General features: G+C 39.4%; 1 protein-coding gene across 2 annotated transcripts; it reads right to left on the minus strand.

Annotated features, from left to right (window-relative positions):
- Positions 1-1,676: 1,676 nt before the first annotated feature.
- On the minus strand, positions 1,677-21,225 carry LOC102199134 (golgin subfamily A member 7-like). Of its 2 annotated transcripts, none has more exons than XM_005748239.1 (6): positions 21,168-21,225; positions 18,822-18,947; positions 14,273-14,425; positions 10,876-10,977; positions 8,459-8,511; positions 1,677-3,748 (listed from the first exon to the last, which is right to left on the minus strand). In XM_005748239.1, the coding sequence occupies exons 1-5, from the start codon at positions 21,174-21,176 to the stop codon at positions 8,470-8,472; spliced, it is 432 nt and encodes a 143-aa protein (XP_005748296.1). In that variant the 5' UTR covers positions 21,177-21,225; the 3' UTR covers positions 1,677-3,748; positions 8,459-8,469. The 2 variants fall into 2 exon arrangements, with proteins under 2 accessions (XP_005748296.1, XP_005748295.1); XM_005748238.1 differs by having other exon boundaries at positions 1,677-3,751.
- Between the last annotated feature and the right edge of the window lie 1,026 nt (positions 21,226-22,251).

Raw genomic sequence — 22,251 nt, forward strand, 5'->3', positions numbered from 1 at the left:
CAGAGTACCCAGAGAGAACCCATGCAAACTCCACACATGGCCTGGCCTGATGATGGAACTGAACGCAGGACCTTGCTATGAGGCAACAGCACTAACTACCACACCACTCTGCTGCCCACAACAAACAACCTGCAATGAAAAAAGTCTCCCATTGACACAGAGGTGTTTGGGTGGGACTGGCAGCAATGCAAAAACCTCTGCAGATGACAAGTTACACAACCAAAACCTTAGTTTAAAGAATGTGCTTCAGTGCAGTGCTTCACTGGTAATATGAATGTGAGTAACATCACATTATTAATCCATAGGGTTTAGTGTGATGTCAGCTTACCCTGTGCAGCTATAACAGCTTCAACTCTTCTGGGAAGGCTTTTCATAAGGTAGGAGTGTGTCTGTGGACATTTTTTGACATTTGTGAGCTCAGACACCGATATTGAGAAGGTCTGGCTAGTAGTCTCTGCCCTAATTCATCCCAAAGGTGTTCTGTCAGGTTGAGGTCAGGACTCTGTGTAGGACAGTCAAGTTCTTCCACACCAAACTCACTCATCTTTGGACCTTGCTTTGTACACTGGTCTGTAGTCATGTTGTAGCAGTGAGGGGGCATTTCCAAACAGTTCCCACAAAGTTGGGAACATGAAATTGTCCAAAATGTTTTTGGATGCTGTAACGTTAAGAGTTCCTTTCACTGGAACTAAGGCCCTGAGCCTAACTCCTGAAAAACAAGCCAAAACCATAATCCTCCCTCCACCATTCTTTACAATTGTCACAAGTACTGGCCTTCTGGTTACAAACATAGTCTGTGAAGGTTCTCATTCAAACATAGACTCATTCAAATTGCCAGACTCCAGAGAACACACCTCAGTGCTCTAGAGTCCGGTGGTGGCATTGTTTAAACCACTGCATGCAACACTTTGCTTGGTGATGTGAGGCTTGGATGTAGCCGTTCAGCTATGGAAACCGTGGCCATGGTTTTTTTTTTTTTATTATTAATGAGCCGAGCCTTAGTCTTCTTTTGGCCAACAGTAGCTTTCACCTTGGAACTCTCCCATGGATGGAATTTCTGCTCACTCTCTTTCTAATTCATTAAAAAAAACTTCATTGAGGTAATTCTGGGTTCTGGGTTCTTTTGTGACCTCTTGGATGAGTTGTTGTGTCTCTGGAGTATTTTCGTTCACTTGTGAAAGATTAATCACCATGGTTCACTGGAGTCCTTCGAGATGGCTTCATAACCCTTTCCAGGCTGAGATATTGAAAGATTTTGTTTCTGAATTTCTTTAGATCGTAGCAAGATGTGTTGCTTTTTGAGATGTTTTTGTCAGACGGGTCCAATTTAAGTGTGTTCTTGATACCACAGGTCTGGGTGGGCTAGTGAAATTGAGCTAAACTTTCCAAAAAATGGTTTGACTCACTTCTGGAGACACCTTCATGTGGTCAATAGAGAAAGGGCCATTTTTGGCACTTGTCCTGGATTCATTTTTCAGCCCTTTGTTGCTTTTTTTTTTTTTTTTTTAAACTCTTAAGTGACCTAAATACTCCTCTTATAAATTCAAATCAAATAAGCTAAAGCACTTCCCAAATAACCGGAGGTGCTTTAGCTCAGTGTGTTGAGCAGGCCACATGCTATATGGGTAAGAGAAAAAAAATACCCAAAATAAGCCAAATAACCACAGAAGAAAGCATGGTGTAAAATATTTACAGGATTTATTTGTAAGCGTACAACTTCAAGGTTAATTTAGGATCTTGATTTCAACTGAGAAAAGTTAAATCAGTTGAGTTGAGTTTTAATTATGTATACGATAAATAAATGACTAACTAAAAAAAATTAAAGAAACATTTATTTACAAAAATTAAAAATCTTTGTTACTGATGGCATTCAAAGGTCATTACTTGTACATACACTTTTTTACAAGATGCTTCTGTCAGACTACATTCACAAGAGAAACACAACCAACTGTACATGCTGTTCAACCTTTGGTAAGGTTTGTTAACAGAAACAGCACTGAGGTTCTCCTCAGAGTAAGAATCGTAGTGTTAGATTTCAGTGTGTAAGCAGAAAGTGAACAAAACAAGTCACACGGTCTTCACGATGAGGCCCGGTCACACCAGAAACTGGCACAGCGACATTAAGGTCTCTGAAGAACTTTACAGATTAGCAGGACTGAGATGTAGTTACTGTCTAATACCTGGAGATTCTCACAGAAAACATTCAAGGTCAACTAACAAGAGCACTTTTAATACTTCAGTCAAAGGCAAGCTCACAAGATATGATTAAAGTATACACTTATTGAATGCGAGTCAAAAAAATAAAAAGTAGTCACCAAACATTATGTATAGTCTTCAAAGAAAACGAACTATGATTCGAGGAGGTGCATTTACAGTATGACATGCTTAAATACAGAGCAGGCACAAGTTTTGTTTCACACACAAAAGAATCTCTTAAATCAACCATGAGACATACAGTAAAATTTTAATCTGGGACTGACTAGAATGTCAAGAGCTGGAAATTATAACCTGAAAACTGATGGGGAAACATGCTGATTAAAATACCATGCACCCAAAAAACCGCACCAGCAAAAATAAAGCAAGCAAAGAGGGAGCTCAGGGATGCGGCACTGATAACAACTGCCTTCCTTACAGCGTGGCTGTTCCATAGAGCGTCATAAAAATGAGTTACCCTGTTTGTCAGCTTTATTGTTTAAAAAGGACCTTCTAAAAAGGACAGGCATATATAAAAGGTCAGAGTCCCCACAAATATCATTAAAAATATTTATCGTCCAAAATATAATGGCTTAAAGAATGTTAATAAATTCTGAATCTCTCCAGGATATAAATCCTTTTAGTCCAGCTAAACGCATGTACTCCTAAAAATGTTCTTTCCATACAACTAAACTGCATTCTACTGTAGTTCAAGGGAAACAAACACTCATGTTCACATATATGTGGGTACTAGTCTTGCTTTCCATCTTAGGTGAGCAGATGGGCCAAAACTGGTTAAAGATGGAAAACAGTGGCCACTGTACTGTCCTGTTTGAGGACCCATGAATTTTTACTGACAGGAAACTGAGCTCACTCCACGCTCTCATGGTAGCAAACACAAGGTAGCTGCAGCATAAAGAATAACGTCATCTTCTTTGACCCAAAATGGGACTAAAATTCAATTACAAAATAAAAATCAGATTGCATTATTTAATATTTGGCGTGATTCATCAGGAAAGTGTTTAAAACAAGTGAGCAGCAGGCTCATCTCTCCTTTGTATTCCTTACAGTCAGGCTTATTTTTGCAGCCAGAGGAGTCGCCCCCTGCAGGCCGTTAGAGTGCAGATTTAAGGCACATCTGAATTTGCTTCATATTTCAGATCCTGAGCTACTTCTTCAGTAGACATAGTAGTTTAGCGCCTAAACAAGGACAAAAGTTTAAAAAAAAACAACACTTCCCATGAAACCAGATTAATAATGCATTTTAGCTGAATGGGAAGGTAATTTTCTTTTAGGAGGACACGGGTGTCAGCTGAATACAAGCATATAACACTTTGATACCGGCCTCATCAATGGTGACAGAAAGGCAAGAAATAATGCTAAAACCTGTGAGGCACAACATCTCAAACCTAGTCATGTGAATGGAACATGCATATGACAGTGATGACAGATTGTAGAGACGCAGTATTAAGGTTCCAGGCCTCGGAATTCCTCGGGGGAGGTGTGCTCCGCTGACGGAATGCTGTAGACCCTGCAGCTCCGCGCAGCCCAACAGCTGCTGCAGAAACGGTGACATCAGTTAATCACATGACACACTGACTGAGCATTATGTCAATTCTTCTGGGTTATATTTAAAAAAAATAGATACAGTGTATGGGTGTGGTGTAGCTCCAGGCCAGATTCACTGCTGCTGGTGTGAGCAGCGAATAACTTAGCCTCATGTCATTTGGGAACATGAGTGGATGGATATTAACGTAAAAACTGAAAGTCAAAGGTTGAAGTCAAGTTAGTCTGGCTCTTTTTCACTTCTGTAGTCACAGAAGGTCTTCCAGGCTGCTTTCATACGGTTAAAAAGCATCACATTGTTGCTGTGGTGAATATGTATGTCATATAAACAAAAATGTCTTTGGTTATATAAAAGTATATGGTGTCAGACACAGGTGCGGTTCTGTTAGTGACGTATAAAGCAAGTATAAACATAATGTAGCGTGCTGCTGTTCAGGAAATGTTCTCAGGATGATTCACATGAGCTGCAGAAACTCAGGAAGTGACACGCGAGTCAAAATGATATTTTCCTTCAGCTTGTAAATAAATTTCTTGGCAGGAGAGAAAAAAAAGCCTCCAATTTCAGACAATGAGGAGATCTAATGATGGATACCATTCTTGTTCTCACCTTGTCCAAAATGTTCTCCGCTGACATTAAATACTCTCATGTGTGCAGACTAATTTACAGGTTTGCTGACGTGCTGTGCTGTTTGTACACAGAGCCAAGCGAAACCTTATCAGGAGCAGAACGTCTCCTGGATGAGTTGCCAGGACACCGACTTGGCACCACCTGCCTCTGAATGGATGCTCAGGAGTCAGCAGCTGTGCACGCCAAGTCTGTTTTTCTACAGTGAACTCATCCCACTGCAGGCCGATCCATCATGCTGCTCAGACCTTCACCAGGAGGCTCACAGCAGCTAAAAACCCACTACAATTAGGATAGAAAATAGGGCCGGAAAAGAAGGGTCTGGTGTTCTTGATACATTTTTCATTTTTAAGTTTTGAATAATAAGTTTAAAAATGTGTAAGACTATAACTGTTTACTTAAACTTTCATTTCTAGCAGAATCCAGCACTTAAATCTGTTTTAATCTGTAATTTTTCCAGTGTTACAATAAATCAAAGGATTATGTGTAACAAACAGAGGCATCATTTATGAGTTTCAGCCATCTTCTAACTTTATCACCTGTGCCTGTCAATAAAAAGGCTCATAAGTCTGGCGTACATTACTTGCCTAGCATCAAGTGTCAGAGTTAGCAACTCAAGTTATGGAAACCTGGGTAGCTATAAAGCCAGACATTATTCAGATGCTGGTAGAGTTGTATCCTTTGCTAGTTTTGTTCAGTTCATCTGTTTTAACATAATACAAAAGACGATTTCCCCTTGTGTCATTTCTTATAAGTATGCCTATAGAGTTGATGAGTCCTGCTGTTCTCCTGGATAAACAGACAACACCTGTTTGTTTTCAGTGGCTCATTTATATCACAAATAATGAACTTTTTACGATACTACCTCGGATTCAGGTGATAATTCTTAGTTATCACGAATGCAACAGATCACATGACTTTTATTTAAGTTTAGTTTAGTTTTTTTAAACGATGGATGTTCAGACTGGCGACCTGTGCAGGGTGTATCCTGCCTCTCGCCCAATGGTAGCTGGGATAGGTTCTAGTCTCCCCGCAACCTTACTAATCAGCAGAAGAGGATGGATGGATAGATGGACGGATATTCACACAGTAAAGGTGAGGAAGTTTCATGCAGTAGATGAAGATAAATACTGTGAAAATTCACTGGCCAATATGACTAAATGAGACCGATATAAGCCTGGAGGACACAGTAGAAGGAAACTGCAGAATGAAGAGGCTTAAAACCTCTGAGAACACACAGAGAAAATCCATCCGCTAGTCTGCTTGCTGCCTGTGGTTTCCGTCTTTGACACTGGCAAAGCTCCAATGCACTTTTCTATCAACAGCTACTTATAAAAATCCTGGGTTTACATTCCTTAACAGGACATGTATATGTATGGAGGCACTCACTGGAATTTCAGATGAGAAGATTAATCCCTGTATGCATCACTGCTGTATTAGTGCAATAGTTTATCCATCCAGAGGGGTCTATGGTATCTCAAATACTGCCAAGTGCAACATTTTCCTGGTAAAACATTTACTTTCTATGTCATCCTCATCCTCATGGTAATGTCTATGCATCAGTGCAGGACTGGGTCCAGTCCAAACTCTATACAAAGTACTTTTCAGTATGATTTGAACCCAACATATCCCTCAATGAGCTTCCCTGTCTTATTCATCTCTCCACACATGAGGGGAAAAAAAGAAAGGATTTACTGTAAGAAAGAAAGAAACTATTTATGGGATGAGCTCTTAGGGCGTCTGCCAGTGGGGAAGACCAGCAGATATCCAAAAGCCATCTGTGGTTGATGATCATAGTGCACTGTGTCAAAGGGTCTTAGCATTAAGAATATAAGGTGAGCTGTTGGGTAGAAAAATCAGTGCAGTGGAATGATTGCTGCTGAGAGTGCTCTTAATGAAACTAATTTTACAACCGGATAAATAAGGAGAAAATTTCATTTGCTGGAACAGATTTCCTTGAAAAATATCTTGCAAATCACTGACACGCCATCATATTTTAAGCAGTGGATTATTAGTAGCTTCCTCTAACACTTGGTTCTCATTAGGTTTCATTTCCAGTGTAATAAAATCAAAGGACAAGCTTAAAGATGTAATGCAGGACATTCTGTGTCGTGTATGAGTAATCTGAGCTTGGTTTTTAAACACTGCACCATTTGATTGTTGCCAACAAACAAGAAAACCTGCTGATGATGTCTATCCATGTCTATTTGAGCTGGCCATTTTCAGGTGTAAACTCAGAAAATCTACAACAGAAGCAGCAAAGTGCTCATTCTGTTGACTGTCTCAACATTACTAAAACAAAGTGAATGAGTAGTTGTCATACTAAGCCATAAATTTACAGTCAGTGTGGAGTGCCGCTGACTGAAAAACAACAGCAATGCTTTAAAGTGCAGCTAAACATAACAGTGATTTACTCCCAGTGAAGTAAAGGACCAGGAAAGGTTTCCATACCTACTTATTATGAGGTACACACAAAAAATAAATAAATCAATTACATGAAAATAAATTAAAGGCAAGCTAGAAAAACCTTTTAGGAACTCTAGTTATTGATTTTAATTAAATAAATGCCCAAGTCTGTCTTTAACATCTGATAGCTTTCATTATAATCTTATAGTAACACGATCCATTAAAGAGGTCCTGTTTCTCAAAATACACAGAATCGGTGGATTTTAACTACTGCCTACTTTGCCATGCGGCAAAAATTCAATTTTATTTATGTAGCAAAAACCTATGAGCAAACACTTGGCAACAGTGGGAAGGAAAAACTGCATTTTAACAGGAAGAAACCTCCAGCAGAAGCAGATGGGGGTGGACAGTTAATTTCTTAAAACATATAATCCTTATATCAAGAATGCACTTCTGATCTTGTCATGTCATCTTGTTCCATACAGTGACACAATGTTTGGTGTCGGCATTTAATTGTCTGCTAAGCTTCTTACTTTATTACATTTAAGTTTTGGACTGATTTATTGAGCTCTTCACTTTTCTATATTTTACTGAGCTCCCCTATCAGTTAAAAGTTTTAGAAAACCCCAATTTTTCCACTTTTTTATTGAATATTATGCAGTTTAATATCTTGTTGGACTTTGAAATGAAAGCATAGTACAAATAAGCAGTTGGAGTTAAAAAAAAGAAATCATGGAATCCATTTATAGAACAAAATATATTCCAAATCTTTTAAAGTCCAAATCCTCAAAGTAGCACCAGCTTTCAAGGCTTGATCAACCTGCACTGCTGCAGAACAGCTTTAAAATAAACCCATTTTGTGTTCCCTGAAAAAGGCCTTTTTGAACGGGTTTATTTGGCATAGATGACAACATCAAGAATAGCAGCAAAGGTCATTTTTGACTTTGAGTCAATAAATAAAGTGAGTTTATGACAATATAGCACACCATATTAATCTGTTTTGTTTTAGGGGTTTTTCCCATCATATTACAGCTGTAAGTTTTGCTTTCTAATTCGTTTTCAAGCTTATTTTCAGCAGATCAAAAGTCTGCTCTCGAACTGAAGCCTTTAACAGCCCTCGCCCACTTTCTCCAGACACAAATGTGGTAGGAACCCATTGGCCAGAAAAGTAAACAAGGAAATTGGCCATTTTAAGTAGAATGTGATAATTGTTTGATTACACTGAGTTAAGGAAATGTAACAGCAAGGAGATTGCTTTGGTGCTGAAAGGGCACGTTTTCTCTTTTCTGGTTCAGTGGCGGGGTTTGGCTCATGCATGTGCTCTGGACAGTGAGCACATAAATCCCTAAGTGAATATATGACAAAACCTGAAGTCATAAAATAAGCAGAATTCTCCATTAGAAGCTTTATGAAACTGCTCTCATGGCGCTGATATTACTCACATTACACTTTGATGTGGGATTTTTTTTTTTAACAGCACAAGCATTCTGCATGAGAACTATAGCACATATGGGGAGAGAAGTCCCTTTCATTACTGCTCTTTGACTCCAACCCTTTGGGTTTCATAGCTGGGAAATGTATCAGCATGCTGTAAACCCAGAGCATCATTAAATCTGTAACAGGACCAAAGTCCTCTTTATGTGTGAAATTTCTAATTATGAGACTCACCATGTTAGCTTTTATCTCGTCAGGCTTCTGTCTTCAAAGATGGTGATTTCAACCTTGATGGGACTCTGTCAAGGAAATGCAGCTGAAGCAAGTGTGGATACATCGAATTCAAATTTGAATTCTCTCTCTCTCCAACACACACACACGCACGCACACACACACACACACACACAAAATAAAAACTGTTTATCAATGCTCTTGTTTTTTTTCTGTCTTTCCATGTTTTTGTGTCAACTAAAAGGTACAAGTTTCGACTGTAGCTACCTCTATCACACTGGCAAGTTCATCAGTGAGATTTTCCATCTCAACTTCTTACCCAGCATTTTGGACTGTTTAATAATGTCAGGGTCAAAGGCTATGGAATGGAAAACATTACTTATGCCAGCCAGCAGGAAAAGAGGAGCGGCACAGAGATGTTTCAAGGACACAGACATTTCTTTTCTTCTTTTTTTAAATTAAGTTGTCTTTTCCTATCTTTAGGAAAATCTCATGAATCTTTCATGTTCTTTTGTCTTATGCAGAAACAGAAAATATCAAAGGGTTTACTAACCATTTCGTTTAATTATCCATTCTAACTCCAGTTTAATAAAGACTGTTAAATCTTTCATAACAAATGTAGTCAAAGCCCTTGGACACAGTTTCTTTCTTGTGTTGTTTTTCCTTGTTGAATGAAAGCCAATTTTAAATGAGTGCTCAAAACCAAAGCATTTAAGTAAGTAATAATTACAAACTCACTCTAAAAACTTTCAGTAGACAGCGCAGTATTTTTACTTTGCCAGTTTCATCAGTGTCAGATTAGCACTGAAAATGTCAGTACAGCATGGCCTTGCTAAAGGAGTCAAACACCCTGCTAGTTGAGATTTAAACAAAAATGTATTTGTAGGCATCTTCTGAGATTTTTTGCTTTATTCTGTTAATGGGCACTTCTCATTAACGTAGTGCCGACCACTGACTGTCGTCAGTGATTTTAACAACCGATCCTCTGAGCCTGAAGTGTTAATGTGTGACCTCAGTGGATCGTGCTTAGTAAGGCACATCACTGTAATGCTTCCTCAGATTGGGATGTGGGAAGTTTGGAGACTCTTGTATGTGAATGTAGCGCTGTCCTGCTGAGGAAAGCTGTCATTAAAGAGTTTGCTTGGTCTGGAACAATGCTAATGTGGGTGGTACTTGTCAAAGCAACACCCACATAAATGCTGTGACCCAAGGGTTCAAAAGCGCAACACTGCATATCAGAACAAATGTTATTTATTTACTTCGACTGTTTAAATGTTGTGGCTGAAGCGTATACGTGAAGGGTGGAACAGATAAACTGTCGGAAAAGCAGAATTCAAGACAATTGATAAATTGACATCATGGCTAATTACAGCCATCCCAGTAGCACATAGTAGCCTGACATCAATCCCCATCGGACGACACTTTAACTTCATGTTATTTTAACACCAGCAGTTCTCATAGTGTTGTGTTCCTGTGTTATAAAAAAGTAGGGGGTCTGGATAGCAGTAGCTTTTGATTTTTCAAGGGTACAGTTGTGGTGGCAGCAAACCACTGTCAACAGTCACAGCAACTCTCAACCCCTTGCTACTAGAGGAAAACGGTACATTTTCAGAGTCCAGATGGTAAAATGAAGCAGACGTACTAGACAGTTACAAAGACGATCAGGTTTCAACGGCTCAAATGTTAAAGGTGAGGCATTCCTGTCAATCTCCCAGTGTTCGCGTGCCAAAGTCAGCGCAGCTCTTGACAGTGCTGGCGAAAAAATCCAGATCACTGTCAAAACTACAAAATCATAAGCAGGACTGGGAACAAAGCTCAGCTGGTAACGATTTTGGTCATATTTTGTTATCCCTAATCTCCTATTGCTGCCCAGTTGCAATTAATTGGGATGTTGAGTCACCCCACACATGCATACGCTAAGACAGGCAGGATGTTGGTGCACAGATGCTATAGATTACATACTAACTTTTATCTGGTGTTTTTACAGGTTATCCCTACACAGTGCTGGATTTCCTGTAAGTTGCCTGTGACTGCTGCTTTCCATTTTCATCCAGCAGTTAGTGGGGGTGGAAGGCCTGTAAATCACTACATCTATTAGGTCATTGTGAAAGCTCCTTGTTCTGCTTAAGATGTGGTCCGATTACATTCACATTTCATGATCTCAGTGTATGTTTAACAAGTTAAAGTTCGCCAAACTATTCACTGCAATTCCCCTTTCCCGTACATCCTCATTCTTGCACAAGACTACTTTTCTTGTAAAAACATAGTGCCATTTAGCCTTAACTGTGTTTTGATTTTGTTTGTTAGCAATCTGAGTATAAGGTTCCTCTTTTTCATCTACTGTGTGCTCTAATTAGAAAGAAAAGAACTGAAAAATGCTCGATTTGTTCTGTTTGTATTGACACAAAATTATAGGATACGACCCGCAGGCCTCTCTCGATGGGGTCAGTGAGCAGTAGGCCTCGCGGTGCATAGATCTTGTCATTCTGTTCCTGAATGTACTTAGCAATTTTCTTCAAAACCTAAAAAAAAAGAGAAAAGAGAAAGCACTTTAATACTCAAAGCAACTACAGACTGAAAATCGGTAGCCAAATAAGAGATCCTGTCAAGGTCTGCATGTAATACCAAGCGTACTGGGTGCTAAGTAAGTAGAATGTTAGTATGCAGCTACTTGCATTAAACATAAGTGCCTTGAGGCAACTATTATTGTGACTACAAGTGCTAGAATAAACTGAGAGGAACACTTGGAGGCCAAGGTAAAGCCTCAAAGTTTGGCTTTAGTCTTACTGCGTTCAGGCCTGAACTGGACTGAATAGCCAACCTTACTTTTGGACCAAAACATGTCTATGAGCACCTAATACAGTACACAGTTGTTGATGTCTGTAAGTCTGGACTGAATAACACAATATGTGCTCTCCTCTTTATTCACTCTTAAATTTCAAATAGTGATAGAAACCTTTAAACAAACTCCATTCTATGTGCCTTAGTCTTAGTCATGCAGGTCCAAAGATTGTAAGTGACCCCACAGTGATAACCTGTTGCCAGGGAAAAATGTGACTTGTTGGCAAGTAGTTGCAGAGAGCTGATTGATGTCAATAGCTTGAAATTGGTAGCAAATGAGTTTATACTTGGCTGCACTGAAAACCTTTTCACAAATCCTGTGGTCACTAGTAGATTAGTGTGGTGGCAGGAAACATGGCGGCTCAAACGTTCAAAAGTTTGGTTATACTTTACAAGAACGAATGACGACAGGAAAATTTGCAATACTTGGAAAGTGGATATTTCATTTAAGGGAGGAAACACTACGAATATGCAAAAGCATTTGCTCACAAAACACACGATAACCTTAAATGAATGTCGTGTTTTTAATTCCGCTCCGGACTCGTGAATCTCAACCCAGCAGCAGCGGTAACGTTTGCACGTCCTCTCCCGTTAATGCGGCAGGTAAATACTCAACTAACATTGCATATTATGTTAGCACGATCTGCCTTATTACAAAACCTGCCATTACTGTGCATTTAGGTGACCATGATGAGAGAGACAGACAGAGTCTGGCTCAGATGCTGGCAGTTCTCGCTGCAGTCTACCGGTAGCGTCTCCTTTCAGGCCAGGATAGACGAATGTCTCCAAGCAGTGACTAAGTTTGAGGTCAAAGGCTTGCACCCATTTGCCACAGCAGATGCCCCGATTTTCGGTAAGTGAATGTGTTTAATTGTAGGCAGGGACATTACTGGATATTCTTGTGTAATTGCTACAGAACAGTTTATGTTATACTTTGTTATTGCTACAGGAGAATATTTATTTTATTATTTTACATTTACAATTTTTTCCCCGGGGACCCTGTGACACCCCCATTGAAGGGGCTGTGGATCTCTTAAGATCTCACTGTTGGGTTTGTAAGGCCATGTTACTCCTAAATTTCTATCTTGTTCAAAGAGATATAAAACAAAGTTCTAAGCTAATCGACCTTAGTGTTCTCCTTTAAAAATAAATAAATAAAATAAAAAACATAGAATCGATAAAGAATCGAATTGTTAAACAGAATGGAAAATGGAATCGGAATCGTGAAAATCTTATCAATACCCATCCCTACTTTCTGTATCCAAAAGTTTCGAACTGTTTTGAAGTTATTCGATATGTTTAAATCTGATACTGTTCCATTTCTCAGAAGTTTTCCTCTAAGCTGGCATCAAAAAAAATCTTTGATAGCTGGCTTTCATTTTTACATGATCAATGAAAACTTTGAAGAAACGTATCTGTTTTATAAGAGCCTGAACAAAACCTGAATGCACTTTTGAATATGACAAATTGTATCTTCATATATTCCCAATGATTTTAGAGGATGAGAGGTTTTTGATTCAAACAATTCAGGCATACTTCATCTTTCCAGCAGCGTTGGAGGTGGAACCTCACTCTGCTGTCACAGGAGCTTGGAAGAGGAGAAGGTGTCGACAACAACATGACAAGACAAATTACACACACAGCAGGGCTTTGCAGAAACATCTGTGTGGATATGTGGGCTCATACTGGCCTATAGAGTACACAGCAGTGCTTACCAGAATCACTGAAGAAAAGAACTTCTAAATACTCAGAAACTCTCAGTTTCTTGACTTCTGCTTCCATAGGGGTGCTTACAAAGGAGTCCACAAGTTTTTACTGGAAAACAGGCGGGTCAAATTCCACATTTAAATTAGCTGAAGACAACTTTTTAATGAGAAAATTCAAAAAGCTTCATGTTGATAGAATAATCCTTCCAGATTATGAATTTTCTGTGGCTGCATCACTTTTTCCATTCCAACACATCGGACTTGGGGAAACAGAAGAACTGCTTTCTCTAATGTGACAAGACACAGACACACACGATCCCTGCAGCTCCCTTTCCTTGTTTTATCCAACATGGAGTACTTCTAACAATTTGAATTTCTTTATATTTCTTCTACGTGCATTGCATCTTGGCAGCTATTTAAACACCAGGCGGGGACCGAAGGCAGATACTTTAAACACTGTCGAAATTACTTTTAAATCATCCAAGCACCATTAGACCCAGCCAGCCAACATTTGAACAAATTTACACAGTACAACTTATTTTAACGACAATTTTTGTATAAGACTGTTGATTGAAAAAAAAAGAAAAAAAGAAGCCATATATAATATTTTAAATCAGGATTTATTAGTATCATAAAAATCCTCACTTATGCTTTAAAGGAGGCATAGCCAAAACACGTGTACATTTTTATGCGTATCTCCAAAAGTTGATTGCGTTCATCTGGACAGTACATTATAAACATTATAAACAGTACATTTGCATAATGACTGAAACCAGCCCACTGAAGGAACAATGGGCTGGGGAAACCTATACCCTATAACCTATAAGATTGGGGAAACCTGCAGTCTGCTGAGACTGAAGCAGTCACTTGGATGAGTGATGAAACGTTTCTCCCACTGAAAACTCTACGTCCAGATGAACAAAATCAACTTTTGGAGATTTACTTACCTGGATGATTGAGGATGCATCAAGACATTTTTATGCGTAGATTAAATTTCAATGTTGAAAACTCAATACATGTAAACAGTTTTTGTATACACCATTTATTTTTTTTGCTAAATAATTTATTCCCATCACTCTTATGTTAAATGTTTTCATGTTTCACAATAAAGGATTTTCCAAATAAAAACACAAAGGATTTATAAAAACCCATATTTATTAAAACTCCAAAGAACATCGAGTTACAAAACATCTTCACAAGCCTATTTGTCATGGTGCTTCAAAACTCAGTTTTGACGTATTCAGTACCATTATATTCAAAGAAATCCTACCTTCTCATAGTGCGTCTCCATACACAGGAAGACGGTGTACGCTGTGAGGCAGGCCAGACAGCCTTCAATATATGACTGGCTACCCAGTTTCTCGGCCTCAGCGTACATGTTGTTCAGCGCCCTCACCGTTTCCTCAAACTGCTGTTTGTCGATCTGAAATACGAGAAAAGACAAGAGGGTTAAAATCGAGGCCCAGAGCCAGGCGTAAATTTGATTAGTAGTGTGAGTGTGTTTAGGATATCTGAGTGGAAACAAAATCTCCTTAGCACCAGATCATTTTCTTCCATTCTTTCCATTTCTAGATAAATGAGGAGCTGAATTTTCTTGGACCGGTCATATATCAAGGGAATACTGGGCTTCCTTCCTGCATTTGTAAACACCTCCTGAAATGACTCGGATACCTTGGCCGTGTGCTCCATAAATGTTTCCACTTAATAACAGACGGGACAAACGCGGTGAAAGCAGGACACACGCAGTTCTGGAATATTTCTCCTTCTCCAGTGGCACAAAGTAAGATAAAGACACCGCCGCATTTTGGTATCCTTTAGACAGCCTTTGGGATACAAGAATACTGAGAATTCATTGAATGTATGCTTACCAAAGGGAAAGCTGTCAGAGTGTGGTGAATTGCTGGTTTCACAGGCCTTTTTTCACTGGGGTGTTGACACTAGTCGCATGCTAGTATCCAAGAAGCTTCTGTGATACTAAGGGGAAATGATGGTGCTTCCGACCAGACTAGACTAGAAACCAGCCGAGGGCCTCCTGAACCTCTGAAAACCCTCCAAGTTTCTCTTTCCCTCTGTCTGAAGTATCCAACAAAAGGCGCCAAGATATTAGCAGTCTTAGAGGTGTTTGTTACTCACCAACCAGAGCCAGGGGTCGGTGGCGACTATACACTGCAGTAAGTGCTGTCAGCCTGCCTGCAATGACTCTGTTGAAACCTATGCATTTCTCTGGTTATTCTGTCCATTAGTAAAGACATTACACACAAGCCCTACGTGATGAAACACACTGAGCTGTGTTCCATCTTCAGCAAAGAAAAAAAACCCATCACTGACAGGAGTAAACATGAGTTACATGGTAAAAATGTACTATAAGAACTGCATTTACAAATTATAAAGTTCAGTTTCAGAGTCCTCCTTTCCAACCATCACATTTACAATTTTCTCACCAGGGAGGCTTTTCAACATCTGTCATTTGTTGGACTGGCTGTTTACAAGCTCTGGATTTTATGCTGGCTGGGCTACAAGAATAGGTTTGCATGTTTTTTTGGGGAGTGCCAAAAAATTTCTCTATGTAAGAAAAAACCCTGAGAGCCTCTGTTTCTCTTTAAATTCACCAATTCAGAGGCTGCAACTAAAACCCCACTTCTCTGAATGCCCATCTTTCCATTACGTGTGATGTGCCCATCACTGTTCTTGAGATGTTAGATGAGAGCACAACGGTGAACGGGGTTTACAAATCCAATTAAGGAAGAGAGGAAGGAAGAGTCAATTAATGAAAAACCCTTTGAATGGTTTGGCAAGCAAGCTGCCAAATGCATTTAGAAGTCCGAGTGCTTTCCCAGTTCGTCGGCACTAGTTTCAACAAGCATTCAGACAGAAAAGAGACCTGAGAAGATGGAAATGGAAAAAACAAAAAAAAGACTGCTTGACTGCTACACTCCGATCAAAGATTCGATGGTCTTGCTTGCTTACGTCAAAAATCTCAAATCCACAAACACAATCTCAAGGTTTGACTCTAATGACCACTGTTTAGGTAACCCAGCCTCCAGCATGTTTAAATCCAATAAACAGAGTAAGTACATCTATTCATGATCATCATCCATCATGATGGATGAAAACCTACAGTTCTGTGCTAAAGTCTTGAGCCAAGCTGTCATTTCTTCATATTTTGCTACAAAAAGGGGAAATAGTTGCAGCGATTTATTGAAACATGTGCAAACATGCACGGAAAATCTGTATAACTGTATACAGCTTGAAAGTCAATATTTGGTATGCCCACCTTTATTCTTCATCACCCTATTACACAAGCTTTAACATACTTTTTAAATGTAATCTTCAGGACCCCGTTTGGCTTCCCTAAGGACGCTTCTTGACTGTCATTCTTCCACTGAGACCATTTCTGAGGAGGCTTCAGTGAACAATAGCTGGATCAGCTGAAGGACCAGATGCATCTCTCAGGTCCTGTGTCAGGTACCTGATGATTTTTCTTATTTTTCTTAAGGACATGACTTTCAGATACTTTTCATCTTTTTAGGGCTGACACGTCTATTTTATCCAAATTCCTCAAGGCACCCTCAAGTTAGTTGTCTTTTTTTACACATGAATGATTCAAAGGTCAGCGTTGAGCAGTTTAACAAAAAATGTCCCTCTAAAAATGATCAGGTACGAAGACTTGACTGAAAATGAGCTAAAAAGCAGTCAGTGTCCAAAGAAAAACATTGAAATGCTTTCAGAAGTCCTGGAGAACTATTGCTCAAAACCAATTTTTAAAACAATCTAAGGAGCCAGATTTTCTTGCAAAATAAAATATAAAGAAATGAACGGTGGCTCGAGGACTTTGCACACTACTTGTACATCTTCATTTGGGAGAACTCACGATATCCCAACAGAAAGACTAATGAGTTGGAATTTTGGGGGTCTTGCATGACAGTCCCTTTAGTTCTCTTAGGTTGACCGAAATGAGCACAGTTCTGCTCAGTTTTCTTTCTGCTGTTAAGCTGTACACAACAATAACGGCAAAGCAAAACTCAGTAATGTTGCCTGTGTAACTGATAGATAATTTGCAAGGAGGCAGGATGGATTGGGGAACAACATGTAGTCTGTCAGACCTCACAGAGGTAAAAGAAAAGGTTTTAAAAGAGACTGTGCCCAATTTTGGCACAGTGACACCCAACACGCTACACGCAAAACACCCACGTCTTCTGAGCCCACCATCGCCAGCTGTATTGTTTCCCATTCCTCCCATTGATCTGACTGGCAAACTTTCTCACACTGGACTTTCGATGTGCCATTTGCTTTTTCTTAAAATGATATTTACTTCACCAGAAAAATGGGACTCTTGAGATTTAAAATCTGTTTTGCAAGAGTCTTCTGGCATGACAGGCAGCAGTTCAATCAGTAGAGGTTCCATAACAGTACAAACAGTGATAAACACATGAGTATATGCATATAAATAAAACATCAGAAACATCAGAATAATAAACTTAAAAACTAAGGAGAAACATTTGAATATTTATTCATCACGGTCACTGGAGGTCAATTGTGCGATGGCTAGCCAGATGTGACTTCCTCGATGTTGTTTAGAAATACCTAGAATTCATTTAGTTCGACCAGATGCAGTTGATACCAAGCAGAGGAAGTTGTAAATTTAAACCCCTTTGACCTTCAGTTTAGAAGTAAACTTGGTGATTGCTCTGCTTTCAAATCCATCTATTCGTTTTTTCACCAAACAGGTACACTGATCATTCAAAAGAAGAATGCTGCAAGTCCATCATCACTCAACCACCAGTACAAACGGTTATGGGGCCTATGCTGACTTCACAGTTGGCAAGAACGAGGCTTTAATAATGTGCACCACAGCCAAAAAAATGAGGATCCCATATAGCAGAAACGTCACCCTGGGAGTCAAGTCAGCCAACTTTCTGTTTTTTGTAGTTTTAAAAGGTGCTACACAAACAAATCTTTCTTTATTACTTAATGCAAATAGTAAATCCCAGTCTATGACAACTGCTTGCAATAAGGAAAAGTTTAGAGCTAACTTGCACAAAACAAGGGTAACTATGTCAGAAATCAGGCACTGGAGCAATAAACTAGCCTCAAAGAATATAAGGCTTTATTAAAGCAAACATCTTCAAAGAATGGCATAAATTAATGTCCAAAAATTATTGCCACTTAATGGTTTGGTTTTATACTCCATATTTCATAAACTGGAATTACAGTAGATCATTAAAAATATATACGAGAAAATCTTTTTTATGATGGGACTTAAGCATATACTTCCCAGAGGAAATCCATTCTTTACTTTGTCCAGCTGTTCTGTGTCTGAGTGTGTATCTGTGTGTGTGTGTGTGTGAGAGAGAAAACTGAATCCTACAGGAAAAACATGGTAGACCACCCAGTCCAGAGGGAAGTGCCAATAAACCACCAGCGAGCGATTTAAGTGATGTGAAACTGCTCTTTTCATGTGGTACGACCATTTTTAAAAGTGCAGCTCTCTGTCCTGCAAACTCTGAACTGTTGGTGCTGCCACCGGCTTTAATGTGGTGTGCAGCCTGTTCCTATTCAGTCTCTGCAGCCTACTCCTCCTTTTAGCCCACCTCCACTAGGTCGCATAAGGACAAAATCCAGCAGGCTGCTGTTGACGATCCTGCTGTTCCATGTTTTGGCTCCATGTTCACACCCAGCTGTGTTCTTTTGTTGCTAGTGACAAAATAGTGCTTCTACACTCCCCAGTATGGATAATATGCACAGGTCGTGGAAACATAAGTCATCCGTTTAAGCAGCTGAAGTCATGTTTAGAAACACTGTGGAGTAGCAAGACCTACCCTGTTCTCCAGCTCAGAGGGGAACTTGGTCTGGAACTGGCACATGGTGCCACTGGAGTAATCTCTCTGAATGAAGACTTTGGCAGTGATGGCAGCCTGCTGCCTCATGTCCTGCAAGCTGTGAGTCTGTGGAAAGACAAGGTAACCATTGAAATATGGCCACACTACAATACACCTAATACACAGCAGCCAGGTTTAGTTTAGAAGTGCAGAAATCCATAAACTGTACAACTGATATGCAGCCTGTAAAATAAAATAATAATAATAATAATAAACAGTTAAGGAGCTCATTTGTACCTGTGACACATTCTGAATATTTTTAGGCACAAATTTAGAGTTTTCAGTGACTTCAAAACATTTTTTTTTGTGATCAACATTTTATTGATTTAAAACGGGGTTGGGGGGGGAGGGGGGTACAGACATATACAGCACAACTGTAAACTGCAGTAGCAAAGCAAACATTAGCAAACAAGGCATAGGGACAGCAAAGAAAAGACACAAAAACACAAAGTTAAAACCAATTATTGCCTCTTCCAGGAGATAACTCTGGATGAGAACATTTTCCAAGCGTCAACAGTCGTGGGTGGAGCTTTATTTAATTTTGCTGTGGTATGTTCAAAACCAATAACACGGATAAGACATGGTCTCCAGAATGATTCCATACAAATGTCAGGACAGAACCATTGCTTTGTAATAGTCTTCTTTGCGGATGTGAATCCAGCGAAACTTCAAAACATTTTTGATAGATTTTAACATTTTTCATGTGGCGTTTTTAGCAGCCATTAAACTGTTTAAGCTTTTTAGAGTTGAGCAAGCCAGCTGTTTTGTTTATTCATTTTACAGGCAAAACTAGTCATTAACTGGATTGTTAATGGATTTCTTATGTTTGCTTTTTGTATTAATTACAGCAGCAATACAAATTCAATATCTTCTATAAAATGTTTTCATTATTGCCTCTATCCAAAGCTGTGAACAATTAATCTGATAACAGAAGTAAAGTTACAATTGACTGTAAAACTTTTATATTCGCTTGTGTGTGTGTGTGTGTGTGTGTGTGTGTGTGTGTGTGTGTGTTGGTGTGTGGGGGTGGGGGGGTGGGGTGGGGTGGGGGGGGTCCATCAAGCTAATGTCTGTTGTCCTCACGACTGCTGATTTTTATTTCTTATACTGAAGTCACAACCATTATGTTAGCTATTATCCACTAATTACAGTGTGTTAACAGTAACTCTCTTAGTCCTCATCAGCTTCTTTCTCTCTCTCTGTCGCTCTCATTAAATTAAATTTAACAGTTCTTGGCTTTTACTCGGCTCCACTCCCCCCATGACAGTGTGTTTGAGGAAGTTCATGAACTGTGAGACTTGGGAAAGACTCAAACTGACTAAACTAAATAAATAACGTAAACCTATCTTTATTTTTTCGCTGTATTTATCCCGGTCCCATTGTCATTTATTTGTTTTGTTTTGTTTTATTTTATTTTACAAATTAGATAAGAATGCCGAGCCTGATGTTGCCATGAATGTGTGCTTGGGTCAGGGTGATCTGAACGTGCCCACATTCCTGCTCTGTTTTTCACAATAACACCATCTACGCATCATTAAGGTACTTCAAGCAGATCTGAAAAGTACAACCGGACTGACCACTCATCTGTGTTGCAGACAACAGCAGATACCAAAGTGTAATAATCCTGCCTTTCACATAAAAGAACCGTTCCCGGTGTCTTCCTAAAAATGAAGACATCAGCAGATACCTGATGCCAAAGTATTTGCTGTCCTGAAACTCAGAGCCGGAAGAATATATGACAACTCTCCCAGTATTTATGGCCTCAACAGTACGTGGTTATGTGACCTTTCATTACCATAAGCTACTTATACCAAACATGTTACGAACACATGTTAAGTGTTTGCTAAAATGTTTCCTTTCCATGTTAGGGCATGTCTTCCTTCTTTGGACTACTCAGTGCTGGTTTACTGCTGGATTATGGCAGCACAATCGTGTCATCATCTTGACATTATCACCATTCTCTGAGAAACTGTGTATCATTTAGCACATATAAGCAAATCAAACCCAGCCAGCTTTATCTTTAGTTTATACGCACAGCTCTGCTTGGTTAAATTACGCAGTTTCTGGATATGTGCGTCGATCTCCTGCTAGCTTGTTAGGAGAGGCGCTACTAGAGGTAAACACTGGCCAGACAACTTAGCTTCCAGCCAGTGAGCTGGCAGGTTAACACCGGTCCACGTTCACTTTGTTTCTTCGTTAAACACACTCCCGGGCAACTCAACAGCAATAAACTATTATCACACCGCAGACATGTAAAAATGAGGGTTTAAATCACAGTTAACTTACCTCTGCCATGGTGAATACTGCCTTATTTCTTCTTTGGTTTCACTCGTGGACGACTAGCCTATGAGCCAGGTTTATACCGCCACCTATTGTACCGGAGTATATAGCAGGACGTTATCGAGGAGGCCACCCTGAAAGGATGTATATTCAAATAAAAGTCTTTGTAGTTGTAAATAACTTGTTATGTGACAAACAAACTATTGATTTTCCACTCTCTTATCGTATCTTAGCTATTTAATACCCTTTCAGCAAATGTATTCCTTTTATTTTAACATATGTTGGTATTCAAAACCATCTATTCTGTAGTCTAAGGAGCTTGGAAAGAAAAGCGTCTGAAGACGTTCACCTCTCATCTGAGAAGCTTCTTCAGTTCTAAGAGCAATTGGTGGAGAGTCCCAGATTTTAAGCCCCGTGGGAGTGTCCGCAACCCGCTATTGATCCTCCACCTACACGAGCCAAGGTGTGAAAATGGGTCTGGGTCCCAATCAGCCAAGGTTTTGGGTGAACACACTGTGAAACCTAGCCTTATCATGTGATTTACTGAGGTCAAGCTCCTTACACTACGATGACCTGGATGAATGAGAACCTGCACAGACACATCTATTCTGTAGATTCAATAAACTCACACTGACCTCTGTTACAGAATCCGAGCATAACACTATTTAACTGGCTTAACCTCCTCAGCCAACTAAAGAGTGATGATTATTTTTTAGTATATGATGTGCCACTCAAAAAATTCTGAACTGAAATCTATGGAAGAATTGCAACAACAAAGATAGTGGTGTTGTGTAGCTCCCATTAGGAATTAGAGCTTTAAAATACGGCCACTGAGACCTCATCATAAATGGTCTCATTGGAAAGGTGGCTATCACAAGCACATTCTTTTTTTTTTCTTTTTTTTTTTTTGCCTGTCCCATTTGGTTCTTTACCCGTCAGAATTGTTGTCTGAAGACCAACAAGGATACCCAATGGATTTATTTTGCCAAATGGATCATCACGGCCGTATTGGTCCATTTGATCGACCTTTGTTTTTATTATTTATTTTATTTTCAGTTGTTACAGACGGGACAGACATGAGTGAGGGATA

The sequence above is a fragment of the Pundamilia nyererei genome, unplaced genomic scaffold (assembly GCF_000239375.1).
Source record: "Pundamilia nyererei isolate P.nyererei 1_Seehausen unplaced genomic scaffold, PunNye1.0 scaffold00217, whole genome shotgun sequence".
NCBI lineage: Eukaryota > Metazoa > Chordata > Actinopteri > Cichliformes > Cichlidae > Pundamilia > Pundamilia nyererei.